Source organism: Oryctolagus cuniculus, chromosome 13, assembly GCF_051225735.1.
Source record: "Oryctolagus cuniculus isolate XC-2025 breed Fujian yellow rabbit chromosome 13, ASM5122573v1, whole genome shotgun sequence".
Taxonomy (NCBI): Eukaryota; Metazoa; Chordata; class Mammalia; order Lagomorpha; family Leporidae; genus Oryctolagus; species Oryctolagus cuniculus.
In genome coordinates, this window is record NC_142879.1 from 20,715,433 (window position 1) to 20,735,277 (window position 19,845).

Below are 19,845 nucleotides of genomic sequence, written 5' to 3' on the forward strand. Positions count from 1 at the left end.
ATTGGCCGGGCCTCCGGCGGCGCGTGACCAGAGCGGCCCTCATTGGCTTTGCTGGGCCCCGGCCCCGCCTCCTCCCCGCGGCGTGTCTAACCAAGATGTCAATGGGGCCAAGGGAGCCCTACCCCCTGGGCCCCCGAGGGACAGAGACCAGGCCCCCGGGGACTGCAGTGGAGGCTGCTCGGCTGAAGGCCCTGGGACCGGCTCTCTGAGCCGCTGGGTCGGAGCCACCTGTTGTTCCACTGTGCTGCCTTCTCAGTTGGCAAGGGGCAAGGAATGAGAGGGCGCAAGAGGCCAGGGGAGCGCGTGGCTGCATCCCTCTGGGCTAAGTCGCTTGACCACTTTTGTAAGGAGGTGTGTGGGGGATGGATGGGACAGGCTGGGCCGGTGGAACAGAGGCCGACTCCAGGCAGGGGGGCATGATGCGGTGGGGAGCCGTTCCGGGGTCCTACTCCACTGGTCCGCAGTGAGACCAGCCTCCCCCGACCCTGCGAGCCGGGCAGGGCTCACGTCTTTTCCAAGGGGGCTCCCTCAAGAGGTGGTGGAGTTTATGAAGTGTGGGCAGGAGGTGGGGCCAGCCTAAGGAGATTTTGGGCTCCTGCTCTTCAATAGGTATCCCTAAATCTGGGAACATCTGTTCTCCCAAAGTCTTCTTCGCTGTTGTTTTGGAGATCTGGTGGTAGGTTGGGGGCTGTTTTGGTTTTATTTTTAATAATTAATTAACTAATTTGAGAGGGACAGAGAAAAAGAGAGAACGAGATCTCCCATCTGCTGGTTCATTCCCAAATGCCTACAATGGCCAAAGTTGGGCTGAGCTGAGCCAGGAGCTGGGGACTCCATCCAGGTCTCCAATTTGGGTGACTGGAACTCAGGACTTTAGCTGTGCGTCAGCAGGAAGCTGGATCAGAAGCAGAGTAGCCAGGACTTGAACCAAACCCTCCAATACGGGACATGGGCCTCCCGAGTAGTGGCTTAGCCTGTCGCATGGCAACACTGGCCCCTTAACCAGCATCTTTATCTCTGTGCCAAACACCCACCTTCCTCCTCCCTCTAAATGGGAGAAAGGGACATTTCCCTGCTGGCTTTTTTGATAACTTGATCATGCCCAAGCTCACACAGCCGGTGAGAAGCAGCAGAACCAGGGCCGCTACTATGGCACACTGGGTTAAGCTGCTGCTTGTGATGTCAGCGTCCATGTGGAAGCACCGGTTCGAGTCCCAGCTACATCACTTCCCATCTAGCTCCCTGCTAAGGCAGCAGAAGATGGACCAGGCACCTGTGCTCCTGCCACCCACGGGGGAGGCCTGGAAGGAGTTCCTGGTTCCTGGTTAATGCCTGGCCCAGTCCCGACTGCTGCAGCCATCTAGGGCCTGAACCAACAGATGGAAAATCTCTTTCTCCGTCCCTCCTCTCTCTCTGTTGCTCTGCCTTTCGAAAAAGAAAAGGATTCAGACCCCGCCTACGGGCAGAAGGGAGGACAGCAGGCCTTTGTCCCCTTCCCTGAGGGGAGCCCGGCCTGCAAGCAGGCAGGGCCCCTGCTTGGATTGCCGCTTTGCTGGGCACACAGCCTTTGCCCCACACCCCAGAGGAAGGTGCCTGCAGCTGTGCAGTTAGGGCCTGCTCAGCATCCAGGAGGATGAGGGCCCCAGGGCTGGGTTTTCTGTGTCGTGTCTGCCCACGTTCCTGCTCCCACCAGCCCCTTGATCCCGTCCAGTGTGAGTAGTGGGTGTCCCACCCCCTCATGGGGCCCCTGCCTGCTTTGTGACCTTAGGCAGAAACTATCCCTCTCTTCCCCAGATCTGCAAGGCCTTGGGGGGCCAGAGCTAGTTTGGCCTTCTTCCCTCTACCAGACACACGCCACTGTTGGTCGGGGTTATCCATGGAAATGGAGTGAGGCCCAGTGGGCAGTTCCCTTGACCTGCTGCTTCCTTTCCTCTTGGGATCTGTGTCCATTTCTGGGGGCCCGTCTAGACAGATTAGGACTCTTTAAACGAAGTGTGGGTAATGCTTAAAAACAAAGATTTATTTATTTTATTTGAAAGTCAGAGTTACACAGGGGAGGGGAAAGGAAGAGGAAGAGGGGGAGAGAGAGAGAGAGAGATCGAGCTTCCATCTGCTGATTTATTCTCCAGATGGCCACAGCAACCAAGGCTGGGCCAGGCTGAAGCCTGGAGCCAGGAGCTTCTTCTGGGTCTCCCATGTGGGTGAAAGGGACCCAAACACTTGAGCCATCTTCTGCTGCTTTCCCAGGCCATTAGCAGGGAGCTGGATCAGAAATGGAGAATCTGGGGCAGGAACCAGCACCCATATGGGATGCCGGCGTTACAGGTGGTGGCTTTACCGGCTACACCACAATGCTGGCCTCCAGCAAGGGTAATTTAAGAGGAGGCACAAGGCTGAGTGTTGGGAGACTCAAGTTCTAATCCTGACTCTAATACCTGTTCTATGGCCTTCTACCAATCGCTTCATTCTACAAGTGCTGGTGAGCATAGGTGCTGGGCCTGGGGATATAACAGTGATACGATGGGCATGGCTTCTGCCTTCAGAGAATCCCCAGTCTTGAAAAAAAAAAAAAAAAAAACAAAACAAAACAAGCAAGCGGGTCCTCCATGGAGGGAGGAACGGAATGCCTTGGGGATGTATAAGAGGCGGGAGCTACTGGCCCAGAAAGGGAGAGGCTGGTCTGGAGGGCTTCCTGGAGGCAGGGCTTTTAAAGCTGAGACAGGTAGCAATTCACCAGCTGACCAACATTACCTCCTAAGAAAGGTGAAGAATCACACGGGTGAGCCCAAGCTCATTCCCGTCCAAGTTCAGCCTAGACTATAATGACTATTCCCCGAGGTCTGCAACATCTAGCCTACCTCTGGGCACCTAAAAGCTGCTCCGTAGATGTTTGTGGGCCAAAGGGATGCTCAGTGGAATCCAAGGACTGGAGTGAAGGCGGCTACCTGCGTCTGGTCTCCCTCCATGACCAGCACCCTGGTGACAGACAGCAGTGGGGGCCCAGCGCCTGCAACCTCTTGGACTTCCCTCACCCCCATTTCTGCTTCCGTGGCTACCATCTGCATCCCACAAGCCAAGGATGACTCCAGAGAAGAGATCTCCCCTGGCCCAGCCAAGGTGCAACCCTGGGCCTGAAGGGCAGGGTTGTCGTGACGTGGCGTGGCTGCTGTCTGTCCATAGCAGGCAGCGAGCGGGCCAGACAGGCAGACCCAGGGCCGGAACCGCACGCGACACAGAAACGCTCCTATCTGCTGAAACCCGACTCTGAAATTCCTTATGGGGTGGTCTGGTGTGTGGCAGGGCGATCGTGTCTGACGGGGACTGGTCTGTCTACTGTCTGGGTCTCGGGAAATTCCTGGGACACGCTTAGATGAGCAGATGTGCTGGGCTGTGTGGGCTGAGTGAGCTGCTCCATCCTGCCCGTGCCCCCATCCAGTCCTGGCAGGAGGAAGCCTCTCTCCACCGCCAGGCTCAACTGCTCCTTGATTTCCGAAAGCCATGCATTGGGCTGCGCAAGCCCCATCCCTGCCCTTACACCCTCTGAGTATGTGTACTGGGGTGGGGAGGAGCCACTCAGGGGAGGGTGCACGCAGGTGAGGTGCAGCAAGGCCGTGCTTTGGGAGTGGACTAGGGGTGGGACAGGGAAGGCCAGTGGCAGACAGGTCTGAGATGAGCCCGAGAGGTGACTAAGAATTAGTCCCCTGCTCTCAGGAAATGTACGGCTCAGTAAGGAAATAAGGTAAATCACCACGTCCCGGATAATGCAAGGCTACAAGTGGGCAGACCCGTAAGAGAGGTCCAGTGCCACTGGGGCTGAAAGGGGCTGGGGGGCTTAGCTTGGAGCTCCAGGGAGGGCCCCACTTGGGGCCTTGAAGGCTGGGTGAGATTTGGATGAGGGATGTGCTGGGGGGCGGGGAATGGGGTCAGGGGAGGAGATCCAAAGAGGATGGAGGTCTGGGGGGAGGACAGAAGGGCAGACAGACCCACGCTCCGTGTTTGATGAGCTCTAGGGATCTGCAGGGCCCCAGGGCGTCTCTTCCCTCGGAATCATCTTAGTGTAGGTCCCTGGGCCCCTGTTCCCTTTCTCTGGTCCCAGGCAGCACATTCTTTCCCCGCCCAGAGCTCCAAGGGTGTGTGAAGGCCCTTGGTATCCCACCCCTCCCCCAGCCCTGCCCCTTGGGGGACAGAGGGCAGTGATGACCTTCCCCTTCGGGGGCTACTGGAACTGCCTAAGTAGGAGCTTGCATGTCAGACCTGGCCCTCGCCCTCCAAGACAAGGAGGTGTAAATGCAAGACAGGCCTGGCAATCCTGGCAGGTTATGGCAAACCGGGCTGCCTGGCTCAAAGCTGCCCTCTTCTGGCCAAACTGAGCCTAGCAAGTTTTATGCTGTGGCCATGCACAGGGTCTGCTTAGGCAATTGGTTCCTTTAGTGAGCCACTCACTTGTTTGTTCATTCAGCAAACATGCACTGAACAACGGCAGTGACAGACATCACGGCACCTAACGTTGCATGAGCCATCCCTGGGTCTAAGGATCTTGGGTGCCCGGTCACATGCAAGACCCTCCGGCTGGGAAGTAGCCGAGCTGCAAGGCAAACCTCTTATCAGGCTGACATCTCAGCTGTGCCGCTAACCATTGCTTTGCTTTCTGGTGTCCCAAGGGGCTTGGGATACACAAGGAGACACAGAGAGTGCGGGGGACCGTGTGTGGAGGAACCACTGAGCTACTGACGATTTTACTTCTAGTGAATCTCACCAGGAGTTTGGAGAATTCCGCACTGCAAACGCTGAACACAGAGCAGTCAAGCTCTCCATTGCAATTCGGATTCAGCATCCAGGCCTGGGAGGGCCCTGTCTCCAGGCCAGAGAGCTTGCCCTGTCCTGCCCGTGGCTGTAGCCAGAGCATACCCAGAGGGGGGAGGCAGGAGTCCATGCACAGAGGGAGGCGTCCTAGGACCCAGCTCCACTCTCCCACCTGCCCACACAGTGGTTGTGGCCAAGGACTTTCTCTTCGGGGTGCGGTGTTTTGTCTATGAGAAGGGATCTGGAGACGTCAACTCTGAGTTCCGTTTCGCATCTGCTGTGAGTTCCTGCGATGGCTCAGCTGGGACACAGTAGAAGCCTTCTTCGGCCCTCCTGGCAGTGATTCTCCATCTCTTGGATGTCCAGGAGCCACATTCCTTCTCTCAACCCCAGGCTGGCACAGTGTTGGTTCAGGCCTGGCTCCTGGCCTGAGCTCTGCCCTGTCGCGGGTGCACTGTGACTCCACGTCGTCTCTGCAAGTCTGAGCATGAGGATGGCGCTCTGTGCTAACACACTGGGAGCCGGCCACTGCCCCTACGTTACCTCTGCTCGGGAGTTCCGTCCTTATCACAACTCTGTGAAGCAGGGGCCAGCATGCAATTATCCCCACTGCACAGATGAAGAGACCGAGACGCAGAAAAATCAAGTAACTGCCCATGCAGGTTCACAAAGCTGGCAAGTGCTGGAGCCCCTGGGACTCCATCATGTTTTGGTATAGAAAGAATTCCTGGGGGCCCATGCAGTGGCATAGTGGGTAAAGCTGCCGCCTGCAGTGCCAGCATCCGATATGGCCATCTGGTGCAGGCAGGGGACAGATAGAAATGCCAAGGCTCGGGGCCGGCGCTGTGGCACAGCGGGTTAATGCCCTGGCCTGAAGTGCCAGCATCCCATATGGGCACCGGTTCAAGTCCCGGCTGCTCCACTTCTGATCCAGCTCTCTGCTGTGGCCTGGGAAGGCAGTAGAAGATGGCCCAAGTGCTTGGGCCCTGCACCCCATGGGAGACCCGGAGGAAGCTCCTGGCTCCTGGCGTCGGATTGGCACAGCTCCGGCCGTTGCGGGCAATATGGGGAGTGAACCATTGGATGGAAGACCTCTCTCTCTCTCTCTCTCTCTCTCTCTGCCTCTCCTCTCTCTGTGTAACTCTGACTTTCAAATAATAAATAAATAAATAAATCTTTAAAAGAAAAAGAAATGCCAAGGCTGGAGCTCATGTTGGGAAAGAAGAGAAAGGACTCCCCAGTGTGGGTTTTCTTTTCTTTTTTTTTAAGATTTTATTTTATTTATTTGAAAGTCAGAGTTACAGAGAGAGGTAGAGAGAGAGAGAGAGAGAGGTCTTCCATCTGCTGGTTCACTCCCTAGATGGCCACAACAGGCGGAGCTGCGCCAATCCGAAGCCAGGAGCTTTTTCCAGGTCTCCTACATGGGTGCAGGGGCCCAAAGACTTGGGCCATATTCTACTGATTTCCCAGGCCATAGCAGAGATCTGGATCAGAAGAGGAGCAGCTGGGACTAGAACCGGCGCCCATATGGGATGCTGGTGCTTCAGGCCAAGGCTTTAACCCGCTGTGCCGCAGATCGGCCACATCCCCCCCGCCCCAGTGTGGGTTTCTGATGCCAAAGCAAGGGAGGAAAAGCAGGTGGATGTTTGTGCAGATCTTTTTTAAAAAAGGAATTATTTATTTATTTATTCCTTTATTTGAAAGGCAGAGTTACAGAGAGGGAGAGACATCTTTCATCCATTAGTTCACTCCCCAAATGGCTGCAACAGCCAGGGCTGTGCCAGGCTGAAGCCAGGGGCCAGGAGCTTCACCCTGGTCTCCCATCTGGGTGCAGGGGCCCAAGCACTTGGGGTATCTTCTGCTGCTTTTCCCAAGCACATTAGCAGGGAGCTGGATTGGAAGTGGAGCAGCCGGGACTTGAACCAGCACCCATATGGGATGATGGCATCACAGTGTCAGCTTAACCCGCCATGCCGCAATGCCAGCCCCACATTTATGCAGATTTGAAGCCTAGAGCATCCAGAGCTATGGGAGGAGGGGGGGGCTCTTTATCCCATTTGTCAGTGGGAAAGTGAAAGGATCTTCCTCCTCTTCTGCCCCTCACTCCTGGGTGGTTTTCCCAATCTCTGAGGCTGCGTAACTCCCAGCACCGTGGGGCTGGCAAAGCCGTGCTCACACCAGGGGTAGTGTTCTCATGGGGGCCCTCCCCAGGGCACTCCGTGTCTCCACCAACCAAAATGATGAAGCTGGGGGTAGAGTGAGGGTCAGAACAGAAGTCAGAGGATGGGAGGTAGCAGCTCTGCACCCAGCACAGGTCACACAGCCCTGGGTATCAGACTCAGTCTCCTAGTCCCCGGTTCCTATTGGTCAAAGGAGCCCCCGAACACGGAGGTGATCTGCAGACCGCTATGAGCTCCCCAGTGGCTGGGGCTTATGTGCTGGGAGCTGTGGCCACTCCATCGGAATGCTGCTCCCAGGAGGGGGTGGCTGTCTTCCTCCTCCTGGCTCTGCCTCCACGCAGGGAGGCCCAGGACTGACAGGGCAGGGCAGGGCACGGGAGGTGTGCCCAGGAGGGAGGTCTGCCCGGGACTGCCTCCCTGCCCCGTGCCTGGCTCCTGCTGGCAACCTGAGACCTTGGCCTCCCAAGCTGGTCCTGGAATGCAACCCCCAGCAAGGCACATTCTTTAGCCGGGTCACCAGCTCCTGGCCCTTGGAGAGGGAAGGGGGGGGGGACTCACTTTTCTCTTGACCTAAATGACAGGAGCCCAGATTGGTGCTGGGGACTGTGATTACAAGGCTGGATTAATCAGCTGGTTGTCAGCCACAGCTCATAAAAAGCCTGAGCCTGCCCTGTCCCTCTCGTGAGAGCCCATGACAAAGGGGCGCAGGAACCCAATCCCCAAGCAGGGGGATTTGAAACATTGCTATTTCCTGGATCCGGCTCCCTGCGTCCACAGGCGCTGGCGGAGCTTAGAGACAAGGCGGCGTTGTAAAGCTGCCTCTCGAAGCTGCAGCCGCCTCCAGGCCTCGGATTCCTGGCCTTTACTCAGCTCAGGTGTTCGCGCCCTGGGATTTGGATACTGTAGGCCAGGCGCTCTGGGATGCTCTCGGTGAATGGCATCGTCCCAGGCCTGAGGACAGCTTCCTTAGCTGTGGGTGTAGGGAGTAGGGACAGGACCAGGAAACAGTGGCTTGCATTCTCCACGTGCGTCCAGGAGGAAGAGACATGGCCTGTGCAGGGCAGCGGGTACTGAGCTACTGGACCCGTTCAGGGAATGGTGGGCTGGAAGGGGAGGCTGGAAGGGTGCAACCCTTGGGAAGGACCTGAGAGACCCAGCTGATGCTGGACTCCCCTGGAGGGCCAAGCCCGTGAGGATGGAGTCAGATCCACAGAGAAGACAACTTCTGGAAGGGCACAGGAACCCTAGCAGCCCGGTGCAGGGCCAGAGGCGGGGAGACTGGAGGTGGGGGGGGTGCTACAGAAGTCGTCCCCACGCCAGGCAGTCAGGATCTGAGCTATGCTCTTGGCTCCGTGAGGGACAGGAGTGAAAGTGAGCAGGTCACTTGCCACCTGGGCTTGAGCGAGCTGCACGGAAGGCCTGGAAGCCGGGGTCTGCGTGCCACGAGCTCCCGCTTTGGAAGCACAGCTCCAGCCAATCCAGGCCTCTTCTGAAAATGAGGACTTGGAATATGGAGCAAGGGAGTCTGGGAAAGAGACCCATCAGTTAATGCTCCCCAATAATGCTTGTTTCTTTAAGATTTATTTATTTGAAAGGCAAAGTGACAGACATGCATACATACGTGCATATATATATCTCTCTCTGTTCTTTCCCCAAATGCCCACAACAGCCAGGATAACGCCAGACCAAAGTCAGGGGCCAGGAACTCCATCCGGGTCTCCCGCATGGGTGGCAGGAACCCAAGCACTTGGGCCATCACCTGCTGCCTCCAGGCACATCAGCAGGGAGCTGGATTGGAAGCCTGGGGCAGCTGAGACCTGAACTGGCACTCCGATTTGGCTTGTGGGGGTCCCAAGCTACAGCTTGACCTGAGCTGCCACAATGCTCACCTCCTAAATTTTTTTTAAAGATTTATTTATTTATTTGAAAGTCACAGCTACACACAGAGAGAAGGAGAGGCAGAGAGAGAGAGAAAGAGAGAGGTCTTCCATCCGCTGGTTCACTCCCCAATTGGCCGCAACAGCCAGAGCTGCACAAATTCAAAGCCAGGAGCCAGGAGCCAGGAGCCAGGAGCTTCTTCCGGGTCTCCCACACAAGTGCAAGGGCCTTAGGACTTGGGCCATCTTCTACTGCTTTCCCAGGCCATAGCAGAGAGCTGGATGGGAAGTGGAATAGCTGGGTCTCGAACCAGTGCCCATATGGGATGCTGGCACTGCTGGTGGCGGCTTTACCCGCTACACCACAACCCTGGCCCCAACGTTTGTTTTTGAAACTATGAATTGCTGAGATTAGAACCATGGCTGATTTTCTGTGGAACAGTGGGCAGGGTGTCCCCAGGTCCTTGTTTTGTGCTTCACACAGGAGGACAGGGTGGTTAAGGTCAGGTATTAGGGGTCCCTAACCCTCCTGGCACAGCCACATCCTCCTCCCAGGGCTGCCCCGCGGTGGAGGCCCGACAGGCCAGGCACAGCCCTGCAGGCCAGAAGGCCAGGAGCTGCTGGCCTGGAGTCCTCTGTCCCCAGCCCTCCACGGCCCCGAGCTGGTGGGGAGGACGGGTTTCCTCTTGCCCAAAAGGGCCTGGGGCACCGAGTGTTCAGGTCCTTCTTCTGCCTCCAGCCCCTCACTCGTGGACCCTGTGAGTCATCTGCCAGTGATTTCCTCTCCCAAGGAGGGAGGTGGCTGGAAACTTCTGCAGGAAATGAAGAAACTGTCTCAGGAGCCGCGCGCGTCCAGGCAGGCTAAATTAGGAACTGGGACTGGGCACCAGAATCTCTCCCCCTTCGTCCCCCGGTGAGCCATCCATTCATTCCCTCAACGCATGGGCTGCAGGCACTGGCGCTGTGCCAGGCGCCACCAGGCACCAAGCAGGTGCAAACAGGTGAGGAGGACATGCCCCTCCCTCTTGCAGCCTGGGAGCCCTGGGGGAAGTTGCACGGCTCCTCTGGGCCTCAGTTTCCCCAGCTGTGAAACCGACCCGTCCCAGTCTGTACCAAGGTACCGAGGTCCCTCCAACCACATGGCAAACATGGCCCTGGGTTCTGGGAGGGTGGGAGAGCAGAATGACCTAAAGCAGCAGGTGGTCCTGCCTCGCCCGAGGGCAGTGACAGCCACAGCAGTGCACTTCCAAAGGTGAAGGAGTCTGCGCCTGGGCACCCACACTGAGGGTGCCAGGGTGGCTGTGAGTGCGGCAAAAGCACGGGCGCCCCCCCCCCCCACGACAGGGGTACAAATCTGATCGCACTGCTCCTCCACTCCAAATCCCATGCAGCTGTCGGGCCACAGCCACCTGCTGAACACTCGCAATCGACCCACCTGGCCTCCTAAGTGTGGCCTCACGGTGCCCGTTTTACAAATGAGAAAACCAACACTCAGAGAGGGTAAGCAGGATGCCCAAGATCAAGCAGTCCATGACAGTCACGACCTGGACCGGTCCCTCTCGCCCACGGCCTGTGCCTCTCTGCCCCGCTGGTCTCCCTCTTCCTTCAACGTGCAGTTTGAGATTTTTTTTTTTTTTTCGGAAAGCTGCCCTGTTCCCCTCGGTTCATCTCAGCTCCCTGGAGTCGTCCCGGTTTGCACCAGCCAAGGCTGACGCTGGCCAAATACCAACCGTAGGCTCGGCCTCCCGTCTTCCCCTGGACTGCAGCTGGTAGGGGCAGGAACCCATGCCTAGCGTCATGCCAGCCTTCTAGACCAGGACCATTCTGAAGACAGACATGCTCCGCGGGGCTGGGGGGGGGGGATGGAGACCTCCTGTAGCTCATCAGGTGTCAAATGCTGCCCAACAGTGTGGAATCAAAGATGGGACAAAAACCTTGGCAGGGAGCTTTCCCAGGGATATGGACGCAGGAATACTCTATGCTCAGTATCTGTTGCACAGTAGCGGCCCTCAGAGCTGCCATTCCTCCAGCCCGGGTATTTGGGACACGGAGTTGGTCCTCCCGCCTTTGCTGCTGCTGTCCCATGAGGAAGTGCAGAGCCATGCTCCCAAGTTTGGGAAGCAGACCTTGTTCAGTCACTTACAGCTTGTGACCCTGGGCAAGCTACCCCCGCTTAACCCCTCCGAGCCCGGGTCTTCTCCCCTGTGAAATGGGAGGGCACTCAGCGGTGGGGAGTGAGGCCTGGAACTGGGTCATCGGGCCCCAGGCCCCGTGCCTTGTCCAGGGCACCACGAAGCACAGGACCGCGTGGGCTAGCACTGACCTTCAGTACCTCCCCGAGTCCTCAGGGTGGTACCCCAAGCCTCTCCAGGGTGGACTTCTGAAAGCTGAGTCCTCGGCTCTGGGCAGCTGCAGCCCTGAGTTGCCCGTACAGGGGTCGGAGGTGAACGCAGCCTTTCGGAGCTGGTACCCCTAAGACCCCACCCCTCAGTTCCTATGATTTTAGTGTCTCGGTCCCATCCATGGATACAGGGCCATTTGGTGCACTTGGCTCTGTCCCCTGTTTGAACACACAGCTCTTAGGGAGGGGTGGAGATGGGGGCTGTGAGGCAGAAGCGGGAGGGGAAGGGGAGACCGTACCAGGGCTGGCCTTCGGGGCAGCTTCTTCCGGCTGTGCCGTTGAATCCTCCCTAGCGTCAGCAGCACCTCCAGCCCCTTCGCCTAACGGTGACTTCTGGGCGGAACCACAGCAGGGCCTGGGCAGCAACAGGCCTCTCTGAAGTGTGCTCGCTAGGGGGCCCCCGTGGCCTCCGGACGCCTCCCGGTCAGGGCAGGAAGGAAAGGCTGGCCAGCAGGTGGCAGTGCCCTTCTGGGACCCAAGTAAGGAAAAAGTCAGGTTCCTGGAGGAAGAAAATCCCTAACTCCTAAAGACCCAGGTTCCGCTTGTGCTGGAAGACCTGGCTGAAGGTGCCGGCCCCCCCCCCCCAGGAGACCCCCTGCGGTCCCCAGACCCAGGCAGCTGATCCTCCAGCTCCTGCCCCAGGAGAAACCATCCGTCCGTGATGGAGGAGCGTTACCCACTTCTCCAGGCCCTTCACACCCTGCTGGCCCAGCTTTCCAAAGCAACTGAGGAGTCAGGGTCATGGCACAGAGGGCTAAGCCACCGTCTCCATCCCCGAATCCCATACTGGGGCACTGGTGAGTCCCGGCTGCTCCGCTTCTGATCCAGCTCCCTGCTGATGCGCCTGGAAAAGCAATGGAGGATGGCCCAGGCCCTTGGACCCCTGCCACCCACGTGGGAGACTGGATGATGGATGGCGTTCCAGGCTCCTGGCTTCGGCCTGGCCATTTGAAGACTGAACCAGTGGATGGAGACAGGCTCTCTCTCTCTCCTCTCCTCTCTCGTGTGTCACTCTGAGAACCAGAGGTGGTATGTAGGCTAAAAGGAGGCACATTCTTCAAGTCCTTTTTGCCTAGGTCAGTGAGCAAATCCCTTCCTACTTTGCATAAGAAAAATAGGAAGTTGGAGCTCAGGCTGACACAGGGAGGCACCAGATGCAGGACCCCGTGTGAACTTGACCTTCTCTGAAGACTCCTGGAATCTCAGTGCAAGAGAAGGAACTGCCTTTGAAGGGGTGGGGGTGGGGTGACCGGCGGCCGGGATCGCAGAGGCGGCACTGGAGGGGAACAGCCGAGACGATGGCCACGTGGGACCCCATCTAGCCTCAGCGTGGCAGAAGGATTGTCACAGGGTCCCCTCTGCCCATCAGACACCCTTCCACTCCACCCTGAATCAAGGCACCACAGAAGGTAGGAATATAGACTTTCATCATTGTGCTGCTGCTGCTAACGGGTGAATGAACCCATCACGGTGGATTTCGATGGCACAGTGTAAATGAGGCGGCTTCGCACAGGAACACCCTGGGGACCATCAGTGACAGAAGGGCCAGGCCTCTGGTGGGGACAATAGAATGGGGAGAGATGTGGGGATCCCATTGCTTCTTCCCCATCATCATGCACCTGGCAAGGACCCCCAGAGGAAGCCCCTGGGGCCTGGACTGGCCACGTGAGCCCGTGTCCCTCCCAGTGTGCTTGCCTCTAGCTTCACATTCAACTCTGGCCAAGCAGCTGAGGCCCGCGGCCGAGCCCTACTAAAGAGAGAAGAGATGTTGACCTCTATCTTTCAGGACCCTCCAAGTAGTGCAGCGCTGGGGAGACAGCAATCGCGGCTCAGCCCCCGTCAGAGCCGCCCGCTCAGGTGGGAGGGGGCGCTGCCCCAGGGCCCTCCTGTGCCCGAGCAGTAAGTGGGGACCCTCTGCAGGGGACAGCCCGGTGGCAAGCTGGGCCCAGCAGGGTCATCTGCGCTCTGGACAGCGTTCTGGGACCGGCAGGGTTTGGAGGTGGTGGGGGTAGGTACAGCCCCAGGATCTGCACCTGTGGCTGCTGACAGGAGCTGGCGGCCTGGGGAGCAGCCCGCACGCCTCACGTCAAGAGTAAAGGGACACGCTCGGGGGCCAGGGCTGGGCCCGGCCACAACTAGGAGTCAGAGACACACAGGGCTTCCACCGCGTCGCTCAGGCCCTGGTTGACGCCCCCCACAGCCAGCAGGCAGTTCTTGACGACGATGCTGGAGCAGGCACAGCGCGGCGTGGGCATGGCGGGCAGCGCCTCCCACCTGTTCTTCCCTGGGTGGAACGCTTCCGCTGTCTCCAGGACGGTGGGCTGGTTTCCTGACAGCACCAAGGAATGGAGACCTTACCAGGGCGCCCAGCACCGATCCACACCCTCAGCCACCCAGCTCCCTCCCTGCCACAGGCAGAGGCCAAGCGGCTTCAACTTCCTTAGCCACAGGACCGCCACCGCCTCCTCCCTGTCCTGGCCCAGTGGCTTCTGTCACAGCCATTTCACCCCCCCCCCCCAAGCCACCTTCCTCCTGTCTGTCCCCCGCCTTGCTTTCACCAGAAGTTTCTAGAGCACCATGGCCTCCCTCCCCCCCTTTCACTAAAAAAAGCTGCCTGGCTGGGGGCCCTCGCGTGGTCCCATCCCACGTGGGGAGGTGGGAGCTGCCCACAGCGCCAAGCACTGGGAGCGTGACCACCCGTGTCGCCTTTCCCTCGCACTGTGGGCCTTTTCCCTCATAACAATCCCCGCCCCCTCCCTGCCGTCAAAATACCGGTACTTCCGGGGTGGGGCGGGGTGGGGGTTAATACAAGGGGCCGCCACAAAGTCCACGGAGAAATGGAACGAATGGACACATCTCCCTTGCTGCAGAGCGTTCTGGAAATGCACGCGTCGCTTCTTCGTGGCCTGTATTTTCATGAACTTTTTGAAGACCCCTCAAATATCAAATCCCCAGTGCCCTGAGAAGGCTTTATTTCATCGGGCTGCTTTCCTATTTCGCGGTGAGGCCGGGTCTCCAGGGAGAAGACAGGTCAGAGCAGGAGGACCGTGCGACCCCTCCACACCCTGTCGCCAGCCACGGAGCAAGCCTGAGCCACACGAGACGCCCCTCTGTCACCTCGGGCAGAGAGCACAGTGGCGCCTGGAACTCCTTGGCCCGTAGCAGTAGGCAGGTGGTGTGCCAGGAGCCGGCGAGTGCTCTCCTGCTCAGATCAGTGTCAGGGATCCCAGCACCACAGCCCACCCCTGCCCCGGGGCTCCAGCCTTACCCAGTCCACCAGCCACGACGACACGTCCACTCAGAGAGCCGGCCACGAAGTCTGCTCGCCGCTTCTTGAGGAAGAAGGAGCGTTCCATCTTCAGCCATCCCCCTGCAGGCGTGGTGGCCGCGGGACAGAGAGAGAAGGAGATGCTGCCCACCGCCACCCTAGACGGCGGCGCCACTCCATTTACCCTTTGTGCTCAGGGGTCGGAGGGGTACACAGCGCCTCCTGCTGTCTAAAATGACATTCTCTTGGGGCCTCCACCCTCTCCCACACCACTGCCATGTGCGGGACCCTAATCCCTTACGACAAATCACCTGGTTTCCACTTCTGTCCTCGTGGCTCTACGGAGAGGAGGCTAACGAGAGGCAGTGAGTGGAGGAGGCAGGATCCCTCTGTTTCTGCATCACTCAGAAGTAGGGACCCCCCCACACCCACACACCTGGGCCTGCAGGGGTATTGTAAGGAAACATACGAAAGGAGGCAAGGGCTTTGCTCACACCCAAGCAAGCGAGAAGGAGCCCTGAATGGAATAATCCCACACCAAGAGTAGCCCCGGGGCAGGGGCTCCAGGCTCCTCCGAGCCCCCCCCCCCCCCAAGGTGAGTAAGCGGCCCTGGGAAGCTGGATGGGCTGGCGGAGGGCGGGGCGTCAGCCAGAAGGGGGTGTGGTCAGCAGGGCATTGGTGGGGGCGCCCTGGAGAGCCCGCTCACCCTGCTCCATGTCGAACATGTCCATGGTGCGCAGGAACTTGGGCCGCCGGTAGAGCCGCCCCTGCCGCAGGCCCCCCAGGCTGTACAGGTGGTCGCCGAGCGTCACAAAGCTGGAGAAGGCCCGCTTGCAGGGGATGTTGGGGAACTTGGTCCAAGAGCGAGTCTCGATGTCAAAGACCTCGAAGGCGTTGACCGCGTACTTGGACTGCCGTCCCCCTGGAGGCCGGAGGAGGGTGGACGGTGGGTAGGGGCTGAGGACAGGGGCTGGGTTACCCCTCACGTGGGACGCTCCCTGAGCGGTGGGATGGCATGCTGAGGACAGGCTCTGCACACAGGTACTGCTCCTCGTGGGAACTGACCCGAGGCGGGGGAAGGCATACAGACGGGTGGCGACTCCCCCTTACCCAGCACGTAGATCTTGGACCCTCGGAGGAAGGAGGTGGCGGCATATCTCGGGGTGGGCATGGGGGCTAGCGACACCCACATGTCCTTGAGCATGTCATAGTGCTGGAGGTGGCTGTGTGGACGGAGGTCCAGGCCCATTCCACCTGCTGCATACACTCGGTAATCTAGGAAGGGAAGCAAGGCCACACACACCCTTGGCTCAGCTCCCAGGCAGCACGAGACCGACCACGGCCAAGGCCAACTCCTAACCGCTGCTCTGTAGGAACGCACCCCAGCTGTGGCCGTGTGGCTGCCGGCACCCCTGCCCTGCTGAGCCTGGGTTCTCCCGCAGCTGTGGCAGGACCGCACCTGAGCCTTCTGTGGGGTCCAGCCCTTGGCTAAGGTCGTGCCCAGGGCAAGGCTGCGGTGAAGTCCAGGCCCCGACAGCCCAGGGCAGGACCTGCCCCCCACCTAGTCGCCCTCTTTCTGGGACAGCCAGCAGGAAGTCATTCTTCTGATGCCCCCAGCGGTGGCCTGTTCCCCAAGGCGTTCCCAGACCCGGAATTCTCTCCATGCAGCTGGAGGCTCCAGAAATGAGGCCAGTCGCAGCTGGCTGTCGCTGGCCTTGTGGGATGCAGAGCTGTCCACGGGGGGAGGCTGGTGGAGCCAGGAGATGCCCTGCCCTAACCAGGACAGGACTAGGGGTGAGGGAGGGTGAGGCCTGGAGGACGAAGGCCTGGCCCCTTGGGAAAGCCGGCCCTGCAGGGAGCCGGCGTGCCGGCCAGCGAGTCCCCTCCCGTCCTGGCCGCTCTTGGCTCCCAGTGGCCCTGTCGAGGGGCTGCCCCGACACGCGGCCTCAGAAAGGATCAGAAGGCTCCTGTGTTCACCGGGGCCTCTCCTGGCTCCTGCCCGGGACTCGCAGGGCTCCTCCCTGCCCAGCATCCGGTCTCCCAGCAGCCACTCCTCATCACTCGAGGCTCTAACACCAGACCCCTTTGCTCCTCAAGGCTACCCCGGGAGTCAGCACTCTTCCTCTCTACTCCCCAAACCCAGCCCTAGGCCGCGGCTGGGGGATGCAGCCTGATAATGAGGACTTCACCTCCACAAACACAGCCCCCCCCACCTGAAGCACCTGCTCCCCACTACTACAGCGCTTCCACGTGCTGCTCCGCCTCCGCCTCTGGCTCACCTGGGTGTCCCTGAACTGCAGGCGGGGCAAGGGCACTGACTCAGGGTCCCCAGGGTGGCGGCGCCTCCGTCACCCTGCTCCAGCGCCCTGCTCGCCATGCATTACCAAAACCACCTTTGTTTCTGCCAGCAGGCTGTGGGTCCTCATGAATTTGTTCAGCCGTAGCCCCCGAGTCTGGTACAACACCTGGCACACAGCTAGCGAGTGCTTATTAAACCCATGGGATGCCAAGGTGAAGCGCCAGACGCCATCATCACTTCCTAGCTGTGCAACCTTGGGCCAGCGACTTAGCCTCTCTGGGCCCCACGCCGCTTCTCTCTAAACAGGACAACAGCTTGGATCTCACCACACAGGCTGTGAGGATCAGTGGTGTTAACACTGGTAAAGACAGTCTCTCAGCAGCACCAATGGAGGGGGACCTGCAGACAACGGGGTCCTCTTTCCGCTTCCTTGTTCCCCATGGGCCTCCTGGCTTTCCAACCCTCCTCCTGAGAGGCTGTGGAAGCCCCCTGGCTCCTGCCCTAGGGGACTGTGGGTTGGTGCTTCTCTCTGGCCACCTTCACTGGTCATAGCTCCAAGGCAGGGACCAGATCTGCCTCTTTCCTTCCTGCCTGGGCCAAGCCCTGTGTCCTGGACAGAGCAGGTGCTCAGGAAACCCCGGGTTCTGAGCCAGCGCAGTCTTGACAGGCAGCGGGATGGCTCAGCAGAAGCGGGAGGCAGGGACAGAGGAAGGGGCAAGGTCACCCGTCACTGCAGGCGTGTGGGAACTCGGGGGCTTCTAACTCGCCCTGGACCAAGTCCTGTAACAGCTGCGGGTTTATAGCCAAGAGTTCTGGGTCCCTGTCTGCGCCCTGGGCTGTGGCAGCCCTGAAAAGAATGGAATCAGGGGCTTAGGGAAAGTGAAATGGGACTCGTGAAACCAGAGTCAGCGCCCGCAGGCCCTGAGAACTTGGTGCCCTGGGCAAGCCGCGGCACAGCCCTCAGGGACGCCTGGTCCCCACTGAGCATCTCTGAGTGGGGGGTGGGGCTGGGGTGGGGTGAGGACCTGGAATCAGGTCCCAGAGCCCTTGGCGGGGCTGACACCTGCAAGGTAGGTTTCAAGGGGTGGGAGGTGCTGAATGTAGGGGTCCAGGTGGACATGCACTGAAGCCCCAGCCCACCCCTCTGGCTCTGCCCGGGCAGCGGCCTGCCGGCGTACAATTACAGGCATTTCCCTTGCGGAACCTCAGTCTTCCCATCTGTAGGTAAGGCCAGTGGGTCCCTAATTCTAGCGTCTACTGGTGGTAGTGGGCCCCAGGACTCAGGCTGGTCTCCACCGCTTGCCCGGCAGCCACCCCCCCTCCCGCCCCGCCACTCCCTTCTCTGCTCCCCACTTGCCTTTGGCCGTGACAGAAATGCCCATGGCAGCCTCTCGAAGGGCGCTCCGCTTCTTCCACTTGCCCTCGTCCATGTTGTACATCTCCACGACCTTCAGCGGCAGCTGGCTGGTGCCCACTCCCCCGATCACCAGGATCCGCTTGCCCAGGGCGGTGACCGCCACCCCGGCGCGGGCTGTGGGCATAGGGGGCAGGGCGGTCCACTGGTCAGCCTCGGGGGAGTAGACCTCGAAGCAGTCCATGGGGACCCCATTGTCGTCGCAGCCCCCGATGGCATACACCTGTCCCCCGCTCTCCAGCAGGGAGCAGTAGACCCGGCGGCTGGGCAGCGGGGCCAGACGCTTCCACTGGAAGTCCTTGACGCTGGGCACCTCCATGGCAGGGTGGGCTGGGCCCGGGTCCGCGGGCTACTCGGCGCCGGTTCCCGAGTCCCCTCTCGCCGCTGCCTCCATTGCGCTCCGGGGCGCCGGCTCCAGCCCGACGCCGGCCAGGGCTTCCCAAGTCCCTCAAGCTTCAGCGGCCGGCCGGCATACACGCTCGGCCCTGCGGGAGGGACCGGACAAGTCAAGGGCAGCAGGGGCAGGCCACGCGCGCTCGCGGGCTCCGCAGCCCCTCGCCAACTTTAAAGGAAGACGCGGAGGCGGAGGGCGCCACCCCGCGGCGGCACCACGCCCGTTACCGCCGTGGCCCCAGCTCCGTCCCCGCCCACGGCCCGGAAACCGCGGGGGCGCGCAGGCTTCCAGCGGGTGCGGGGAGCCGGCGGCTGCCCGCGCGCCAAGGAAGGAGCTGGCTTTGGCGGCGGCGCCTCTCCCCCTCCTCGCAATCCCGGCGCCCCCGCCCCCGCGCCACTTACGCGGCGAGGCCGGCGGAGCGCGTGGCGGGCGCCGAGTCCCCGCCCGGCTGCCCTGGAGCAGCGGGCCTCCCCCAACCCGCGCCCCGCCATCCCAGGCCGCCGCCGCGGGGGAGGAGGCCGGCGAGCGAGCTCCGCACACGGCCTCACTGCAGGCGCCACACCTGTGCGGGAATCCGCGTGCGCCCCGCGGCGGAGCCAGCAGTGACCCCTTTACGGAAGCACGGGCCGCGCCCAGGCCGCGGGGAGGGCCTTGGAGCCGCGGGGGCCGCTCCCCGTAGCCCCAGGTCAGGAAAGCAGGCGGCAAGGCCCAGGCCCCAGATGATGACAGGGAACCAGCCTCCCTCCCTCCGGGGCGCAGGCGGGCGTTTTGGGTGAGGAGGCGGAGAGCCCGATTACCCGGTTTATCTACAGGACACAGGCTCCGTGCGCCACGGCCCGGCTCCGCGGCCCGCTTTGTTTGCGGGGAGGTATCATCACAGGGTGTACCCTCGTAGGAACAAAGGACGCGGGCGTGACTCCCGCAGAGCGGACACAGGTGCACCCCGACCCGCACCGAGCCGCGTACCCGCCACCGCCCCCCCGTGGACACACCCACCGAGACGCCGGCCGGCGCGCAGATGGGCGGACCCGCAGCCAGAAGCTGCCACCAGCATCGCCACCACCACCGCGCAGCCTTCCGCCCACGCTGCAGGGTGACCAGATCTCGGTTCTTGGCCCAAGCCGTTTTCTAACAGCCTCTGCGGGACACCACGGACCCGCCTGCCCCAGGGTACGGCAGGGCGCTTAGGGGCGTCCCCCTGCCTGGTTC

At 60.5% G+C, this 19,845-nt stretch overlaps 1 protein-coding gene across 3 annotated transcripts; it reads right to left on the reverse strand.

Moving 5' to 3' along the window:
- Window positions 1-12,671: 12,671 nt before the first annotated feature.
- Window positions 12,672-19,605, reverse strand: KLHDC8A (kelch domain containing 8A). Of its 3 annotated transcripts, none has more exons than XM_008268517.5 (6): window positions 19,434-19,605; window positions 18,186-18,727; window positions 15,640-15,804; window positions 15,236-15,451; window positions 14,530-14,631; window positions 12,672-13,590 (listed from the first exon to the last, which is right to left on the reverse strand). In XM_008268517.5, the coding sequence occupies exons 2-6, from the start codon at window positions 18,559-18,561 to the stop codon at window positions 13,397-13,399; spliced, it is 1,053 nt and encodes a 350-aa protein (XP_008266739.1). In that variant the 5' UTR covers window positions 18,562-18,727; window positions 19,434-19,605; the 3' UTR covers window positions 12,672-13,396. The 3 variants fall into 3 exon arrangements, with proteins under 3 accessions (XP_008266739.1, XP_008266738.1, XP_008266741.1); XM_008268516.5 differs by lacking the exon at window positions 19,434-19,605 and adding an exon at window positions 19,199-19,374; XM_008268519.5 differs by lacking the exon at window positions 19,434-19,605 and adding an exon at window positions 19,038-19,188.
- Between the last annotated feature and the right edge of the window lie 240 nt (window positions 19,606-19,845).

Coding starts and splice junctions, on each gene's coding strand:
- KLHDC8A (XM_008268517.5), bottom strand. CDS start 18,561: ATGGAGGTGCCCAGCGTCAAGGACTTCCAGTGGAAGCGTCTGGCCCCG. Junction 14,632..15,235: donor CATGTTCGACATGGAGCAGG/GTGAGCGGGCTC, acceptor CCACGCCTGCAG/GGGGATGGCTGAAGATGGAA. Junction 13,591..14,529: donor CGTCGTGGCTGGTGGACTGG/GTAAGGCTGGAG, acceptor TGGTGCTGTCAG/GAAACCAGCCCACCGTCCTG.